This window comes from Seriola dumerili, unplaced genomic scaffold, assembly GCF_002260705.1.
Source record: "Seriola dumerili isolate Sdu_G_001 unplaced genomic scaffold, Sdu_1.0 BDQW01000025.1, whole genome shotgun sequence".
Classification (NCBI taxonomy): Eukaryota; Metazoa; Chordata; class Actinopteri; order Carangiformes; family Carangidae; genus Seriola; species Seriola dumerili.
In genome coordinates, this window is record NW_019174280.1 from 15,835,723 (window position 1) to 15,855,070 (window position 19,348).

Here is a 19,348-nt window from a genome sequence, read left to right on the forward strand (position 1 = left end):
GTGCTGACGGAGTAAGCCAGTCTTAGTTTGTGAAACATTTTTACCTTTGGCCTGCCACAAGGACTGCTCAGACTTTGGAACCAGGGCAACACATTTGCAAGTTCTAGTGATCACATACTTTAAGATTGGAGAACTATAAAAGCCAAGAGACCAGGGTGCAAGGATTAGTCTTCACTGAAAGAGGAGGACTCTCCTTACCTTAAGGCTTCTTGGAGCTTTACTAAGCCCATCATGGGGGGTACCAAGCTCTGCATTTTGCTGCTTCTGGGCACATACACACTAGCCCGTAAGTATTATGTTTTTATTTTGAATCAAAGAGAATTTAAGGAATTGGTTTTATATTTTAAAGGGAAATCCATTTGAAAGAAAAGTTAGTGGATTCTTATTGCTTAGTGGAAAAACAGATAATTTCCTGTAAGATGTTGTTGTTTTGTATGTGACAAATTCATAACTGGAATAATATTTAATAGCATGTTTGATAGTCACGTATTACTTTTGTCATTCTGGATGACTTAGTTGTGAAAAAAAAACTTTGAAAAACTTTGAGCACAAATATAAAGAATACACAATTAATAATATTGTAATTATACTTGTAAACTCTCTTGATGCCATATAATTTAAATATGTATTAGTGTTAAAAATGAGATTCGAGTATGTTGTGGCCTACTCAAGCACATATGCTTTTCATCTTTTACAGAGCAAGATGTGGGTGTTGAGGAACAATCTCCAGTCTGTTATTGTAAGTTGTTTGTTTCTTGTCAACATTGTGTCTTTTTTTTATAAATTACTGTTAATTAAATTTATGAGATGTGATTTTTTTACGATCCATTTAAAGTAATTAAAGGGCTGTGATTTTTTCATAGTAGTGTACAAAGATGTCCAGTATATAAAACATTGCAGTGTTCTTACTGATGTTTCAAATAATTTTCAGTGGCCAAAAGATTCAAGAACTTCAGGCGGTTTGTGTACGACTATGAAACTGAGACCTTCAACGGCGTGAATGGAGCTACCAACAACAAGAGTGGCCCCAAAGTCTCCTGCAAAGTATGTCACACAGCCCTGATCAATAGTGCAAATACAACAGTCTTGTGATCCTGAAAACACTAACAAAAAAATGTTTGATCTGCCGCAAAGGTTGAGGTTGATGTGCCCCAGACCTGCAGATTCATCCTGCGCACAACAGAGTGCTCTCTGAGTGAGATCTTTGATGTGGATGCTGAGGGCAGCCCAGTGTATCGTCCTGCTGCTCAAGATAAGGCTTTCAGAGATGCCATGGCCAAGTAAGTCACCTTATTCTGTTTCCAGGAAAGATTAATTAATCATCTGTATTGTTTAGGCCCTAAAACTGAGGAGAATAATTAAGGAAATATAAAAGGAGAGGATGAGCTAAAAGGGCAGGTTGTAAATGATGAACTTGCCACGTCAACAGGTACCCGTTGAAGATCACAGTTGATGGACAGACTGATGTTAAACTCTACCCTGAGGATAATGAGCCAGTCAACATCTTGAACGTCAAGAGGGGAATTGTCTCTGCTCTCATGGTTCCAGTAATGGAGGAGGAGAGGAACAAAGAAATGGTAGTTCGCCTGCCTGTTTTGTTGTCTTGTTTTTGTTTTTTCAGTGCATAGTTACCAATTAATTCAGGCCAGAGTTACCAAGTAGAGCTTGCTTCTATTTGTTGGAGTAGAGTCATGCAAAGATAAACAAGTTTCACAATGAGCAGATAAGCTGCCCCAGTCACAGGTGATAAATACACGCCTGTAACATCATGTTCTCCCATAGACAATCCTGCAGCAGGTCAAAGTCCTAGATAACTTTATCTTTCTAATGGCATCACCTGCTCTCATGATGGGGGGTAATCTTTAGGATCAATTGATTATCAGATTGTTAAAGGACAAAAAGCACGTTTACCACGCCGGCTCTTGCTGCTACGTTTTTATTTTTTTTTACTTGTGTCCCATCCCCTCAGTATTGATGATAGCCTCTCATCATTTTCAGCCCACCGTGCATGGAGTCTGCTCCACCGACTTCACTCTCAACTCCAGAGAGGACATTGCCACTGATGTGACTGTCACCAGGGATCTTTCCAAATGTGACTGGTTCATTGCCCGCAGGCAGGACACCAGTCCACTGGCCCTCATCTCTGGCATGGTAAGAGTTTAAGCTACAACCTAATGCCGTCATCATCACAAACTACATCCATGAGTTGTGAGATTGTGTATAGCGCTTGGTATAGGGTTTAGTCCTGTGTAGAAAACAATATGGTGGATAAAGAAATAATGAAAAACACCCACTCACTCAGTATAAGGAGCTTTATATTCACAGCATAAATCAACTGTCAGAAAAACATCCTCTTCATAATCTAACAAAAAATGGATCTTGTCTTGTTGTCTTAGAACTACCCTCTGTCCAAGATGATTAGCAGCACCCAGACTTGCAACTATAGGTTTGACAACCAGAAGAAGCACATGACCAGTGGTACCTGCACAGAGAAACACCTCTTCCTGCCCCTCTCCCACCAGTAAGTTTTAAAAGAATGCAGTGCTGGAAAAAAAATTGAGTGGTATCAAATTTACCAAGTCCTAACTGACCCATTTCTAGAGTGACCATATTCTATTGAGCTAACCTGAACGATTTGAACTGCACTTTTATTAATTGTGAACAGTTCAGGGAATTTCTTTTCTTTTCTTTTTGCCTTTAACTTTTGGTGTATTTGTATGAATAATTTTATGCTGGTATAAACATTCTGTACTTTTCCAAACAGTTTTGATAAACGTAGATTGATTTTTGCCCAGTGTAATTATTTTCTATTGTTTAATGTAAACAGGAATGAATATGGAATCTCTGCTATGGTGAAGCAGACTATGACTCTGAGGGAGACTGCCAAGATCAATGACAGAATCTTTGAGCACAGTGAGTGTTTTAGTTCTTAGAATATGTTGTAAAATATAAAAGTATGTCAAATTCCTATCTCTATCATTTTCTTATTGTTTGTGCTGTAATTCTGTACAGATGAACCCAACCTCAGGTTGTTGCCCATGGATGTTGCTGATGAAAAGTGCCCCATGCAGAACAAGGATGCTGTCATTGCCACAATGCAGCAGCTGAACACCCTGTCACAGACCACTAAGGGCGAGGAGCGTGCCAGCCTCTTCCACAAACTGGTGTCTGAGCTCCGTGGCCTGGAAGCTGACGTCCTGGGATCTGCTGCTGATGAGATGATGGACATGTCCAGCTCTCTGACATGGCAAGCTCTGGTTCAGTGTGGTACCCCAGAGTGCACCAGCGCCATTCTGAAGGTTCTTAGGACTTTTGACGAAGCTGCTCTTGAGGTTGATGCTGCTGTCTCCGCCCTGGGTCTGCTGTCTAATCCCTCCCGCCTCATGGTGAAGGACATGCTGGCAATGGCTCAGTACAAGCAGAGCAAACCCATCATGTATGCCTTGAGCAATGCAGTCAGGAAGTAAGTAAACCCACATATCACCTTGTAAATAGAAGAAAATACTTGTCAATACTGTAACATTGACTGATGGTTTCTGTGCTAAATTACTGTATCTAATCACGAATGTCTACCTTTGTCACTAGACTGTACCAGAGAGAGGGAGTCACCCCTGAGATCAGTGCTGTGTCTGAGTACATGGCTTCTCTTCTTGGTGCAGACTGTGCTGGGGACAAAGACCTGACCTACCTGACCTTGAGGGTAGGTGACCAGCTGTGATCTCCAATGACAATACCATTTTTATGGTGATTTCCAATCCCATATTTTTTCTAAAATTGTGTACTATTCCATCCAGGTTGTTGGCAATATGGGAGATGCTTTGGAGGAAGCTGACGCTGCTATAAAGAATACCCTGCTGAAGTGCATGAGACAGCCTACAACCACACTGTCTGTGCAGCTGGCTGCCATCCAGGCTTTCAGACGCATGTCTGTGACAGATGAGGTATGTAACATCCCCCACCAGAGAAAAATAGTATCCCAATTTCCCATATTTGCACTGCAAGTTTTTTTAGAAACAAACAACTTACTGTTGCTTTTCTGTCCAGGTTCGCTCTAACCTCCAAAGGGTCAGCCAGTACCCCAAAGGTGCTGTGCAGAAGCGCCTGGCAGCTTACCTGATTCTGATGAGGAAGCCCAAGGACAGTGACATCGAGATGGTGAAGAAGATAATCAAGCAGGAGCAGAACGTGCAGATCAAGGGCTTTGTGACTTCCCACATCTACAACATCATTTCCTCCACTGATTCAGAGACCAAGAAGTAAGGACGGAGCACATTTTGACTGGCCACACAATTTATGCTTTATTTGAAAGAAACTCTGTGTTGACATCAACTACTTATATTCAGCTGATTGTTTTACATTTTATTTTTTCCTTTAGGCTTGGTAAGAAGATAATGGATGCCCTGCAGGACACTGATGTTGTTACACACAACGAATACACCACAAAGTCTCGCAACTACAAACTGGGCGTGGCTTATGACAGTATGCAGGCTGCCATTCAGGGCAACGTTGTCTTTGATCCCAGTAACCAGTTGCCCAGGGAGGCCTTGCTGGAAATGACCCTGGAAGCTTTTGGTTACAGCATGGACATGTGGGAGGTATGTAAGTCATAGTAGGTAGCAATGTGTTGCTGTTTCAAATTGTAGCTTTACAGTGACTAGAAACACCAGCAGAGAAAAAATTTTATTTTAAATTTTTTTTGTTTGTTTTTAATCTAACTGCTTTATTTTCCTGGTAGGTTGGCATGGAAGGAAAAGGCTTTGAGCCAACCATCGATGCTTTGTTTGGAAAGAACGGGTTCTTCCCCGACACTGTGTCCAAGGCTCTTTACTGGGCTGAAGACAAGATGCCACCAAAGATCAAAGAGGTTCTGGCGAAATGGGTTGTTCCCCTGAAATCAGAAGGACAGAAGGTATATCTTATGTGTGATTATTTCTGTTAAACACTTTTATCATTTCCACTGATATCACCACAACTAAAACAACGGAACTCTTGCCTAAGGTCCCCGAAAACCTTGTGAGGGAAGTTGTTCGCAACTTCAACAAGCTGGTAAGAGATCTGCAGAGTCAAGAGTCTCCAGAGGCCATGGCCTACCTGAGGATCATGGGAGCTGAGCTTGGCTACATCAAGGGCAACGAACTGAAGTCTATGGCTGACAACGCAATGATGTATGCAGACATTTTCATGAGGATCATTCCTTCCAAGGTACCGTTCTATAATCCTGTTATCCGTTTAATGTGATACTTATCTAATAATTTACAACTGTGTTTCTGTCCCTCAACAAGAGCACATTAAAAATAACTGATTCTTATTATCAGGTCCTGGCTAAACTGATGTCCAGCACTGACAATGAGATCTTTGCCCATTACATCTTCATGGACAACAAATTCAGCATGTCAACAGCATCTGGTTTGCCTCTGACATTTGCTCTGTCTGGTACCTTCACTCCTGGTGCAAAGGGAGGCCTTCGCTTTGATCCAAATATGGTAAATAATCCATGTTTGTTTCCCAAACGGTCAATAGAAAAGTCAGTTGTAATGTCTGTATTATCTTATTGCTGGTTTGCTAATTTACATCCTGTCAAATATCCCACAAAGTGAGTGTTATTAAAATAGTAGTAAAAAGTAGATCTTGTTGTTTAAGACTGCAGTAGTGGCTGTAAGATGGCAGTCGCTTAAGTGTTTCTTCATGCCTCTGCAGTCCATTTAATTTTCATTCCATCTGTTTTCATTCACAGAAGGAGCTACTGTTCATGCCCTCTGTTGGAGTTGAGTTTGTGACTCAGATGGGAGTCCATGTCCCTCAGTTTGTTGTGTCCACTGTTGAGATGCACACCAGCATGTACCATGAGAGTGCAATCAATGCCAAGATCACCATGGAGCAGAACCAGGTCAAGCTTTCCATCCCAGCCCCGCAAGGCACCACAAAGCTCTTGAGTATCAGGTAATATCAGGCATCCAGATTCATCAGCAATAAAACAAAGCCATTACCATGGTGTTTTTTGCTAAAGTGTTACAACATGTGGCACCATATTGCATGTAATCTTTCATACAGCATTTTAAACAAAGTTAATAGAGGATAGAAACTGATTTTGTTGTTCTTCCTTCACAATAGCAATAAAGTGCTGATTGCGGGCTCTGGCTACGCTACAATGATCCCACACACACAGGGTGAGTCAAACTGCAGCCCTCTCTTCTCTGGAGTCAAATACTGCACCAAGAGACTTCGTGCTGACACTGGTGACATGACCGCTGTGCCCTACTTCCCCCTGAATGGGGAGACTACGTAAGTTGTTCCTTGAAGAAACTGTGATTGTTTTGTCAATGTCATATCACTGATTGCTGTATATTGAATGATTATCATTTTTTAAGTCACAAGGAGATGGTGTCTCATCTCAGTAATGAAGAATATTTCAGTGTGATAGAGAATGTTGGTTGAAATAGAATTAATGTGGTAAAATACACAGATTGACTGAAATTATGAATAACCAACACAGCACCACTTTCATTCATATTACTTTGCATTAAGTCATAATATATTTTATATGATAGCAGGGCAAGTATGGATAAGGGAAGGAATTAGAAAATCAGAGGTGGTATTATTAGTTGGACTTGTATGCATACATATAGTGGAATGTCATTCATTAAGGACGAAAATACTGTTTAGTATGTAGGTAAATAATTTTGATACTATGTTTTCTACATATACAATACATTATCTATTATATAAGCTCACATATGAGAACTCATTAGTGAGTTGTTCCTTTCACTCTAGGTTTGCTGTAGACATCAAACCAACTAAAGAGGTTTCTGAGTACACAGCCACCATTGCCTATAAGCTCCTCAGCGAAGGAAAGGACGGCCACCAAAAGGTTGATTCTTTGAAGATGACCCTGAGAGCTGAAGGTATGATCATCATATTAAGAAAAAAATATATCAACCTAGGTTTTTTCTATGAGCCATAGTCTTCTTTTTCATTTTGTAGATCTACATGCATCAGTAATCAAATTATACTCTCTGTCACTTCAGGTGCTCAGGCTACCGAGGCTACAGCCACCATGAAATACAACAGGAACAGGAATGTCTTCACCACCCAAGTCCAGATACCTGACATTGATGTTGAGGCTGGCGTTAAGGTTGGCATGACCGACAGCAGTACCAAAGGCAAATCCATTATCTTCGAGATTTCCAACAAGAACGTGCCCCAGCTCTCTCTGATTGGCCGTGCCAAGTGAGTAAACCCCACCTCAATCTTTGTTGAAACACTTTGTCAATAATGTACTTCAAGCTAGGTACTCATTTCTGTATTCAACAGCCTTTATGATTTTTTATATACAGGCATTGACTAGATCATGTTTTTATTAATCCTAGGCTTCAGGCCATGACTGATGGCATGCTGCAGGTTCAGCTGTTAGTCCCCTCACTCAAGACTGATGCTGCCATCACAGCTAAAATGAGCAAAACCAATGGACTCACCATGGAGATCAAAAGTGATGTCAAGCTCTCAGAGACCTCTTCTGTTCAGGCAGTCATATTCAAATATGGTACGTATGTTCGCAAATAGTGCTAATGGCCTCCAAAGATTGATCAACACAGGCATTTGTGCAATCACCGTCTCAAACACAAAAGTAAATTTCTAAATGCTTTTTATCTCAGGTGAAGACCAGGCTGAGGTTCAGCTAATGTCCAACATGAAAGCTGATACTAAGATCCTGGTGCCTTACACTGAAGCCCTTCAGGCCTGGCTCAGGCAGTTTGTGGACGAGGCCATGGACCAGCAGGTTGTCAAGACTGATATGAAACTGCGTCATATCTTCAACAAGGCAGTTGAGGTGAAACAAGTATAAAGATTTTAAATATTTTGAAATACCTTGATTTATGTCAAGTTTTTCAGACTAAAGCATTAGAAATGTGGCATTTCTTCATCAGGCCAGCAATGACTGGATGGACAGGATTAAAACTGATGTTCCCTATGTTGAGACTCTGAGGAACAGTATAGCAGAAGTGGAAATGCCCTCCATGCCTGAAAACCTATTCATGGACCTGTAAGTGTAACACACAATAATTTGAATGAGGATCTAAATGATTTTTCATATAGATTATTAGAAAATTGCAGTTTTTCCCTGATTAAATCATAAAATGGGTACAACATGTTCTCTCCAGTTAAATGTCTGTTTTGAATTTAACAAATGTTCTGTTTTCATCCTCTCACCAGTGAAAGCACATTCAGATACCAGTTCAACCAGAACTGTTTGACCATCAGTATCCCTCTGCCTCTTGGAGGCAAATCATCTGAGGAGCTAAGGATACCTTCAGTGGTCACCTCCCCTCACATCTCCTTGCCTCAGGTGGACATGGAGCTTGCCCCAAGGTCAATCAAAATCCCCACTTTTACCATCCCTTCTGAATATGATCTCACCATGCCTTTGATGGGAATGATGGAAGTGTCTGCCAAGGTCAAGAGCAACTATTATAACTGGGAGGCAACAGTCTCTGCTGGCAACAACACTGCTGAGTCTCCTAGCTACCTCGCCAGTTTCAACATCATGGCTGACAGCCCAATTAAAGTTCTCTCCTTCTCAACTGAGGGTAATTGAATCTTTATTCTTTAGAAAATATACATTTGTTATTTTGCACAAGTTCAGCACAAAAGTTGATACTAATTAATTTTTCCTATTTTTTCTGCTTTAAAGGAGCCACAAAAATAATCGACACAGCAGAGCAAACTATGAAATTCACCATTGATGGTTCCCTGAATCACATGCTCGTGAAAACAGGTTTTAATCTTCTGGAAACCATTGCTGTCACAGACAATGTACTATCAACAGGAAGGTACAACATCTATGCCAACAGCCCTGTGGGTCTGGACACCTCTCTGACAATTACCACCCAGCTCACCCTAGACTCAAACATGCTCTCTGGAGACGTCAACACAGATGGAAGCGTTTCTGTTGGACCCATGACTGCCAGCACCACCTATCTCCACACTTTCTCTGTTGAGCCAGTGAAGAAAGAAGCGAAGCTGGAGAGTACACTGAGAGTGACCTCTGAAATCCTGAAGGTTGTGAACAAGGTGAAGGCATCTTATGCAAATGAGGAACTTCTGATTGAGTCTAACACCAACATGAACAGTGACCCCATCAAGCACACCACCAAAATTAGTCTTAACTACAAGGACGTCAGGCTCACCATTCAGTCTGACTCTGTGACCAAGGCTGATGAGAGAATGCTTCGTAGCCAGATGGAGCTCTCTGCCACTGGAGGACAGGCCAGCCTCAGGATAGAGAATCAAGCTGATGATACAAAGAACCGTGCCTACTCTCTGCTCACTGGGTCCATCAACCCCTCTGGCTTGGAGATCAACACAGATGCCTCCATCAACATCTTTTCAAGCCTTGCTTCTCACAAGGCAACCTTGGCCCTGAACACAAATGGCCTGACCACCAGCTGCACAACAACTGCTCAGCACAGCCCAATGACCTTTGAGAATGTTTTCCATGGTGGAGTTGACACCTCTGGTGCCACCATGTCTCTCACCACCAAGGGAGCCATTAAAGAGAACAAAGCTGAGCTCAATGTTGAGGGAAAGATTGCAAGTACAGAAGTCTATTTCAATGGCATCTTTAAGGGTAACCTCTTTGACATCAACACCAGGAACAGAGTGAACCTTAGAGTGAGTGAAGATGGCCTGATTCTCTCTAACAACATGGTTGGATCTTTCAACGAGATGAGGACTGAAAATACCCACTCACTGTCTCTTGCACTGAGATCTTTTACCCTCCGCTCCAAGACTGACAACGTCCTTGACGCGAGCAACTCCTACATGCATGACATCACAGTTAACATGGAGCGTTTTACTGCCTCAGTTATTGTGAAAAATGACCTGAAGATCATGAAGGTTAACTTTATGAATGATGCCCAGTTCAAGGCAGAGCCCTACAACATGGAGCTGACTGGAACAATGATGGGAGCTTTCTCAGAGGAAGAGCTCAAGCACACTTATGAAATCAAGTTTGTTGACATGGTCCTGTCTGCAAAGTGCAATACCAATGGTAAACTCCTGGGCTCTCACATGACACATACCACTGATATGGAGGTTGCTGGTCTGACTATGAAGTTCAACAATGTGGCTAACTTCAACTCACCATCTCTTCGTCTGGGCAGCACAGTTAAAACTGTTGCTGCACCCTTCACTCTGAACATTGATGCCATTTTCAACTCAGATGGTGCAGTGTATCTGTATGGAGAACACAGCGGCGAACTGTACAGCAAATTCCTCCTGAAAGCAGAACCCCTTCTGTTCACACATTCATTTGATTACAGAGCATCAACCACCCATGAACTGGAAGGCAGACTCACTATCAAGACCACCATGGAGAACAAGTTCAACAGCATGCTCAGCCTAAAAGAGCAAAGTGTCAGACTGAAGATGATATCCAATGTAAACGAGCACACTTTTGATGAAGAATTTAGTGCTTATAACAATGCAGAGAGAATGGGTATTGAGATGGCAGGAGCAATCTCAACCCCCCTCTTCAGTGAAGCCAGCCAAGATTATGCCATCTCTGGATTTGTGAAATATGACAAGAACAGCGACAGCCACTTTTTCCAGATCCCATTCATTGAGCACCTGCCCGCAGTCATTGAAAATGTTAAGACCACAATGATGAGGCTGATGGACCACAGCATTGAGATGCTGAAAGACATCGACAGCAGGTATGAGATCAGTGTCAAGTTGCAGAGCAAAGTGTCAGAACTGAAGGAGGTCATTGACAACTTTGACTTCAACCTCTTTGTCCAAGACTTGAGAAAGTTTACCAACTCAATGGAAAATTACATGACCAACCTGACAGCCAAGTTCCCAACTGACAAAGTCATGAAGATGCTGAAATCCATCAAGGACACTGTCATGGCTTGGATCAAGAAGTACAACATTGCAAACAAGTTCAATGTAATTTATGCCAAAATAGAAGAGATCCTCTCTGGCTATGAGGTTGAGAAGATGATTGGAGCCATCATGGATGAGGTTGTTAAAATGATGAAGCAGTTTCAGGTGAGGGAAAAGATTCAGTCTGCATTTGCTGCTCTCAGATCAATTAACATCCAGCCTTTGCTCAAAAAAGCTATGGTACCTGTTCAGGAGCTTGTGAATGAGCTGTATTCCTTTGACTTCAAACAGCTGATTGATGACATGAGTGACTATTTCATTCGAATGGTCCAGAAAATCAGATCTTTTGATTATGACACATTCACCATGGAGCTGAAGGAGAAGCTGGTAGATATGACCAAAATTCCTTGCTTTGGAAAGCTCTATGGAGAGTTCAGGGTTACATCACCTCATTACAAACTTGGAACCACTGCTGACCTGGAGAACACCACAACTACATCAGTCACACCAGAGTTCAAAGTGAACCTTAAGTCACAGGCTACTTCTACTTTGAGAGTCCTTGACTTCACTGTGGATGCCAGTGCACATTTTGCAGTTCCCAAGATGAGTCACCTGTCCATCTCTGAGAACATCAATGCTGTCCAGTCAAATTTCAAACTTGACCACAAGGGCACAATGAATCTCTATGGTTTTTCAGCTCAGGCTTCTGCTGAAACTACTGCAAAGGTCACAACTGAGCGCTATGTCGCAGAACTTGTCAACAATGCAGTCTTTGCCACGGAAAATGGAGTTTCTGCCACTGTACAGACTGAATACAAGCATGACCTTAACATGCCACTCCTCAACATCTTCAGTGAAACATCGATGAATCAAAAGACCGCTTTCCTGCTTGAGGCTGGCACTGCCCGTCTGACCTTTAACAATCTGGCCAATGAAAAATATGCAATTCAGGACTTCTCAGATGAGGCAACCCACAAGAGTGACCTGGAAGTGGTCATGGATCTCCACACAACCAAAGTAACTTTCATTGGTGAAACAGGCTGCAGCCACTTCAAAACAAATCAAAATGTTGTTGCTGATGTGTGCATCTTCCGGCACATAATTGTTGATGCCAAGGTTGAGACAGAAACACCTTTCATGAAGGGCAGTGTTGCAGAGGTCAAGTTCCAAGCTAAGGTTGAAGACATGAAAATTGATTTCACTGCCTCTCACAATGCAGACCTGACAGGACAGGTAGAGGGAACTCTGTCAAGCTCTGCCCTTGCTTTGATCACACCTAATGAGCTTCAGTTTGACACCAAGAATAAGGGAAATGCCAAGGTTGCCCTTCCATTCAAGCTGTCTGGAAAGGTGGATCTCCAGAATGACATCACTCTTGTCCTTAACTCTGAAGTTCAGCAAGGTAGCTGGACAGGCCTGGCTAGATTCAACCAGTACAAATATTCCCATTACTTCACCGTGGATAATGGCAAGAGAGAAATTAACATATTTTCCCAGATTAAAGGAGAAGCTAATCTTGATGTACTGACTGAACCTATCACAATTCCTGAAATAACACTGCCATTTGTTGGTATTAGAACACCAAGTGTGGACTACCTTTCACTGTGGGAAGAAACTGGCCTGAGCAACCTCCTAACCACAACTCAGCAGACAGTTGACATGAGCTCCAAGCTGAGGTATACGAAGAACCCTGAGGTGATCATCATTGACATTAATGTTGATCCTATCATCAATGTCATTAACACCAATGCCAAGACTCTGCACAAGCAAGTACTCATTGGCAAGGATAAGGCTGCTGCCATCCTCGCTACATCTTATAACAAAGCAAAGGCAGAGTATGAAAGATATAGCATTGAGTTGCCGAAAACCATTACAGTGCCTGCCTACAGAGTTCCAGTGATGAATGTTGAGATGTCTACATTTACCATTCCCCTGCCCGACTTCAGTCTCATAACAACGCCTTCTCTGCATGTTCCATCTGCCCTGAGCAAGTTGACTCTTCCAAAAATCACTCTTCCAAAAATTCAGAGCATCAAGATCCCAGTAATGGGTGATCTGACCCATGAGTTCTCCATCAAAACAGCAATGCTCACACTCAAAGCTGATGCCCGTGTCTTCAACCAGGACATCAGTACCACATTCACACTTGATACTTCCTCATCCTCTGAATTTGAGATTCTGAATGGGAGGGTTAAGGGCGACTTCAGCCTGAGCAGAGCTGGTGTGTTCCCAATGGCCTCTACCCTCTCTGTAGAACATGCAATGGTAGAGGGAAACCATAAGAGCAGCATCATCTTAGGTTATGAAAATATGGATACCTCCATCACCAATTCAGTAAAGGTCAAGCTACCTGAAGTGACAATGGAAATCTACCAGGAGATTACTGGAAATCCTGAGGAAGGCCTTGTTGTCTCTATGTCTACTCCATCTGCGGGACTCATTGCAGTTCAGGTGCAGGCTAAGAGCCCAGCACAAGTCAAAGGAAGACTCTATGGTCGCTACCCGGTGAGAGAACCTTTGGTTACTTTTTTGCTTACTAATTACCTATGATTGTGATTTCAATTTAATTGGTGTATTTATGTTTTAGTAATTTATTTTTTTTGTTGCATGTTTACTTTTTCCCACAGTCTGAGCCAACAACAGACATTGACATCTTGGGTCTGAAGATGTCAGTGATGAACTCTGAGAAGCTGAACATTCAGACAACCTGGAATTTGGAGATGCCATATGAGGTGATGCTGGGACTGAAGAAACAGGTGCCTACAGTTATGGAAATGGTGTCTGATCCTGCTGTCAGGACATATAACAAAATCTACAGAAATGCTGGTGTACTTGGGGAGTCTATTAAACAGATTAGAAAGCAGGGCAAAGTGATGTTCAAGAGGGCTGTTGACAACCTTGCTGCAGTAAATCCTTCTGATGTTATGACAACTGTCACAGAGAAGACCATTTTAATCCTCAAGGAGTACCAAAAGAAAGTTGAAATTATTCTTGATGCTGTTGTCAAATTCCTGAGAGAGACCAAGTTCCAGATCCCAGGGTTCGAACAGAGGCTGTCTGGGCTTGAGGTCTACCAGCAATTTAGTGCTTTTGTTGCCGATATATTTGAGGAAGCTGTTCAAAAGATTCCTCAGTATTTTGCCAGCATGTTTACAGCAGTCCTCGATTATTTCCAAGCCATTGAATTCACCCTTCCTGGCTCTAACCATATTGTCAGTGGAAGAGAAATTCTTGAAGATTTGTCTGTAGCTCTGCGAAAAATCCAGGACCAAGTTATTGTCATTGTGATGAAGTTGAGACAAATCAAGTTGGAAGATATCATTAAGAAATTCTCAGCATTCATGCAGTTTACCACTGAACAAAGTGAGAAGTTTCTCCAAACCCTAAAATCTCAGAACATAGAGAAACTCTCTGACTTTGTCGCTGATTTGTACAGAGATGCCATCAACTCTCCTGTCCTGGCTGATATCTCCAATCAGATTGAGGTGGCCTACAGAATTGTTATGGAATATCTAAAAACTGTGAGAGCTAAAATCCAAAATATTATGGCTGATGTGTCTAGTGAACAGCTTCAGGCTGACATTCAGTCCTGGATTGACTCGTTGGTAAAACGTATGAATGCATTCCACAACAATGTCATTAAGACCCTAAAGGAGAAAAGCAAAAATGTTGAACCCTTTGTGAGAGTAAGTGACAGACAGATGGAGGTTGACATTCCCTTGCCATTTGTTTCTAAATTCAACTAACTGACCTTGGCTAAAAAGATATAATACAGTGTTTGCATTGATTATATCTGTTGTGTAACCATCAAGACCACAGTAAATCTGTTCTACTAAAAAATGCAAAACTGCATGCTAACAGGTATTGTCTATACTCAAAATGCTTGTCTCTACTCTGTTTTTCAAATTATTAATTTTGTTTATTATCTCACAGTAGACTCTCAGTTGTGATCCTACTGTGCTCCCTTTGTGTCTTGTACTATTTAAAAAAAATATGTGGACTTCAATAAAGACAGTGTGTACTGCATGCAACTCTGTGTATTTCTTACATATAATTTAACATAAATTTCTAAAAATCTAACTTTTTGAATGACTTATAGAGTACGACTGACAGCGAAGGTGATATGATTTTTACACACTGATTATTCCTACAAGATGGTGCTTCCTTCAAACTCACAAATATAGCCTACTGTATAGTTACTTGTTAAAAAACACAGTAATGATATGGCATTATTTTTAAGTCCCTTATACGCCCCTGTCATATGCTCATTCATCATTAGTTCCCTTGGGTATAAATTTAGCAGATACATAAATAGCTTCTGTGACACACAAGCTCTCCGATCATAAAACAATGAGAATGAGAAGAATGAATACAGAATCGGTTTGGCAGGTGTTGCTAACAATAGTAAAGAGCCAAGCCCTAACATTTATCTCCCCCTCTGGGATCCAAAGCTGTGGTAGAAAAGACATATTCAGATTGTTTACGTAACTAAAAGTAGCAATGTAACAGTGGGAAAAATACTCCATTACAAGTCCTGTGTTTAAAATCTTACTTTTGTACAAAAATATTATCAAAATGGTATGGTATGGTATAAATACTCAATTCAGGGAATGTCCTAGTGTCAATCAGCATATCTAGTAACTATAGCTACCAGATAAAAAGTACAATATTTATTAAGTACAAAGTGTCATAAAAAGGAAATACTAGTAAAAGTACCTCAAAACTTTACTTAAGTAAATACACTCAATTACTTTTACACCACTTAAAGTTACGCGTAAAAATAAATTCACAAATTCAAGGGATGACGGTCTTTGCAAAATATACCAACCAAATTCAAAGTATAATTGCGAATAGATTTATATTTGTTTCAAGCATGTTAAAAGAAATGGTGGCTGCAACAGCGTAATAACAACTGGTCTGCAGTGTGAGAAAATGAGGCAAAAGAATGGAGAAGTAGAGATGGTGACACACATTGATTTTTTTTATTGAGTTTCCCAGAACAGTACCGATTGTTCCCTTACATTCTTTTTTTTTTCCTCACAAAAATTTCCATTGTTTGCCATCTACTGTTCAAACCTAGTAAGTATTGCGTGATTTCATTAATGTGGTCATAATTTGATCAACACTTACAAACAGATAGGTTTGGCACATTTTCAGCACTCATCACTGAATTATAACCTAACAACACTGGAAATCGGAGGCACATAGGGAGGAGCAATGTGGGAAAATTAACCAATCCAACACAATGCATTCCTGCTCTGTAAGTCAGCAAAAAGCCCAGCAACAGAAGGCAGGGAGGAATGTGACTTTTACATCGTCGTAACTCTGGTTGGATTTTTAGAAATACTCTTTTAGACTCAGATTTATCTTTGCTATAGTTGCTTTCTGAACCACAGAAAAATGACATGTTTAAGGTGAAATTGAGCTTTCTTGTCTTCAGTTATCATTAAAAGAATAACTCACATTGTACATCCACCAGGGTTTTGCCCTGGATTTTCAGTGTAGCAACACTCTCTGTAATTGATGATCATAGCTGTCATTTGTACAAGCACTCCCACCATCATGTAAGAGGACAGTTACACAACACTTCTGTGTAGACACAGATCAAACATGAGCTGAATTTATTTCACAAGAATTGAAATCTAGCTGACATACAAAGCTCCAACTATGTGTTTGAACACATAAATTTGAGCTACATTCACAGTCATAAAGGAAGACATTAAGGTGGATTTGTGTCAGTCATAATTCAGTTTTACTGAACTCAGTTTTACTGAATTATAACTTTATAGCTTCAGAAAAAAAATAGGGACACCTTTTTGTTTTTTAAGTTTGTGTCATTATTAAAAGATTCTGGTTATAATAACATAACATATGATCAATTTCCATTGAAATTTTTAATTGTCATCCCATGGCTTAATCCCATGTGAGTGTGCTACTGGCTCATAGAGTTCTGATGTAGCCCACTCCTCTTTTCATGACACTTTCTAAGAAAACATATTTCTGTGAACAAAGCACTCACATGCTAAACCATCTCACATGCTCAATCTTCTCTTAGAAATATCACCTACAGGACTGCAGATGAAGCTGTATCTTAATGTAAAATGCTAAGCAGGTCTTAGAGACAGCTGAGATATGCCAGCCTGTGAAATAGCTAAACCTGGATTTCAGAGTTCAAAAGCATAGTGAGATGCTGTATGTGCTTCAAATGATTTGGTTCAGGTGAGCTGTAAAATAAAAAAAAAAAACATTTTTCCTTTCCTGACTGTTTACAGTTGACAGTGCCTTTGTGTAACTTTCCTTTCACTGTTTTACTAATCTGTGTTCAAAAAGCACCTATTTCATCAGTGTCACTGTAGCCACAGCCAAGCATTACATTTATGGTAGATGCATGCTTAGCAAGCCTAAAAAAAAAAATATTTCTGTTTAACTGTTTGTCCACTCTAACAAAACACCAACCAGAAAAGTTGCAATACATTGGACAATATGGTTAAGCCCTTTCCCAGACATGATTTGTACTCTCCAAGACCTGTTATGAAATTGGGCATGTTGCCTAACAACTATTAAACTAGGCATATACTAGGGAGTCAAAACATACAATGTGGACGTTGTTCCAACTAACAAACCTGAGACAGCTAATTTCATGAACTGTAAACTTAAGCTAATGTTAATTCCAAAATGGCATCAAACATCAGAGGGAACTATACAGAACACCACGGGTATCCTTACACTGAAGGGTGTATAAAACGTTCTGTGAATTACTGTAGTTTGCAGATGCTGTGCAATTTCTCAAAAGAATACAGCCATTTTACAATACAAAGTGGACATAAATAACAAGTGCAATTTTTTTACTGCTTTGCTTATTACAAAGTATAACATTGGCAGTAAGGCAGTGGCCTAAGCAAACACTGTGAAACACAAAAAGTGAGCAAGTGAAATCTTGGCTCGAAAGCAGGCCTTGTCCACATAAGAGACAGGGGTCCAGGCGTCCATTGAAATGTTTGTGGTTTGTCCTTTTTACCCCTCCACCAGTCAGACTGGGATCATGTGACCCACAAAGAACATGCTGTAACCAGTGCATTTCACACACACACACACACAGACACACACACACACACACACACACACACACACACACACACACACGGACACACACAACGATATCAGATGATTATCGAGTGTGTTCAAAACAACTTCTTTGCAGTCCTTCGTTCTGGTTCAGCCAAGGTCGTCTGATCACAAGGGAGTATCCAAACCATGGTCACTGCCCATACATGTTCAGACACAGATCCCAGCGGCGGTAACGTCTTGTCTGCACCTCATCGCCAGACAGAATCGATTCACATCAAAACACAGCATTTGAGACAACCACCTGGGGGTGTTGTTCGTTTTTGTAACGCTGCCCGTGTTGCAGTCTCGAATACTTCCCAGATCCCCTCCTTGGTTTTGGCAGAGCACTCCAAATAGTCATATGCGCCAATGCGCATGGCCATGGCCCGGCCATCCTCTGTTTTCACTGGCTCCAGCTTCAACCGGGACAGCTCGTTCCTTACGTTCTCGTCGTTGCGCAGATCCTTCTTGTTGGCCACTAATATAATTGGTACATTAGGACAAAAGTGTTTGACTTCAGGGACCCACTTTTCAGGGATGTTTTCCAATGAGTCCGGGCTGTCTACGGAGAAGCACATCAGAATGACATCAGTGTCCGGGTAGGAGAGGGGGCGCAGCCGGTCATAGTCCTCCTGTCCAGCGGTGTCCCACAGAGCTAGCTGGACTTGCTTGTTGTCCACTTCTATGTCCGCCACATATGTCTCAAACACAGTCGGAACATACACCTCAGGAAACTCGTCTTTGCTGAATACAATCAGTAGACATGTTTTCCCACATGCGCCGTCCCCCACCACGACAAGTTTTTTGCGTATGTCTGCCATCCCTTCCTTTTTCCTAGCTCTAGCTCAGACGTAGCATCCAAAACACATATATGCCCGCTGTGTCCGCTCCCACTATTTAAATGCTCTAAATGAGAAAGGACAGCCTTCTCCAGTAAGTCGTTCTCGTCTCCTAACTCCACAACCCTTACCAGTACCCACTGCTCTTTATAAAGCACAGGGTGGTTTCCTAAATATAGCAACCCAATCGGAAATAGGGAGGTGAGATCACAGTTTGTAAAGGAGGAGGTGATTGGATCTCATCGGTTTCCCCTTGTACAGAGGAGGGTCATGGACCACGAGGACCCACCCGACCCAGGATCAGCCAGAATCACCCAAATCTAACTGCATGATCATGCATTACGCGACATTTTTTTGTAATTCGTATTTAAATCGACTTCTATTATGAACTCATCGTCGTTAAAAACACAATGCCACACCAGAAACATTGTTTTAGCCTTTTGTTACTTTTGTTACCGACTCAACCTTGTCCGCAAAATTAAATTAGACTGTCCAATAAACATCCATTCAAACAACTT

The 19,348-nt window shown here is 41.3% G+C and overlaps 2 protein-coding genes across 2 annotated transcripts; one reads left to right on the forward strand and one right to left on the reverse strand.

The window, feature by feature from the left end:
• The first annotated feature begins 133 nt into the window (after positions 1-133).
• On the forward strand, positions 134-14,915 carry LOC111240397 (apolipoprotein B-100-like). The gene is made up of 26 exons (XM_022770396.1): positions 134-286; positions 698-739; positions 932-1,044; positions 1,135-1,280; positions 1,430-1,577; positions 1,999-2,151; positions 2,397-2,521; positions 2,828-2,913; positions 3,013-3,463; positions 3,586-3,700; positions 3,795-3,941; positions 4,045-4,256; positions 4,376-4,595; positions 4,736-4,909; positions 4,999-5,202; positions 5,316-5,483; positions 5,735-5,940; positions 6,112-6,282; positions 6,772-6,902; positions 7,026-7,227; positions 7,368-7,540; positions 7,653-7,828; positions 7,926-8,041; positions 8,212-8,585; positions 8,690-13,389; positions 13,512-14,915. Exons 1-26 carry the CDS (start codon positions 232-234, stop codon positions 14,628-14,630), a joined length of 9,927 nt encoding a protein of 3,308 aa, XP_022626117.1. The 5' UTR covers positions 134-231; the 3' UTR covers positions 14,631-14,915.
• A 927-nt stretch (positions 14,916-15,842) lies between these two features.
• On the reverse strand, positions 15,843-18,961 carry rhob (ras homolog family member B). The gene has a single exon (XM_022766597.1). The coding sequence runs from the start codon at positions 18,810-18,812 to the stop codon at positions 18,222-18,224; it is 591 nt and encodes a 196-aa protein (XP_022622318.1). The 5' UTR covers positions 18,813-18,961; the 3' UTR covers positions 15,843-18,221.
• Between the last annotated feature and the right edge of the window lie 387 nt (positions 18,962-19,348).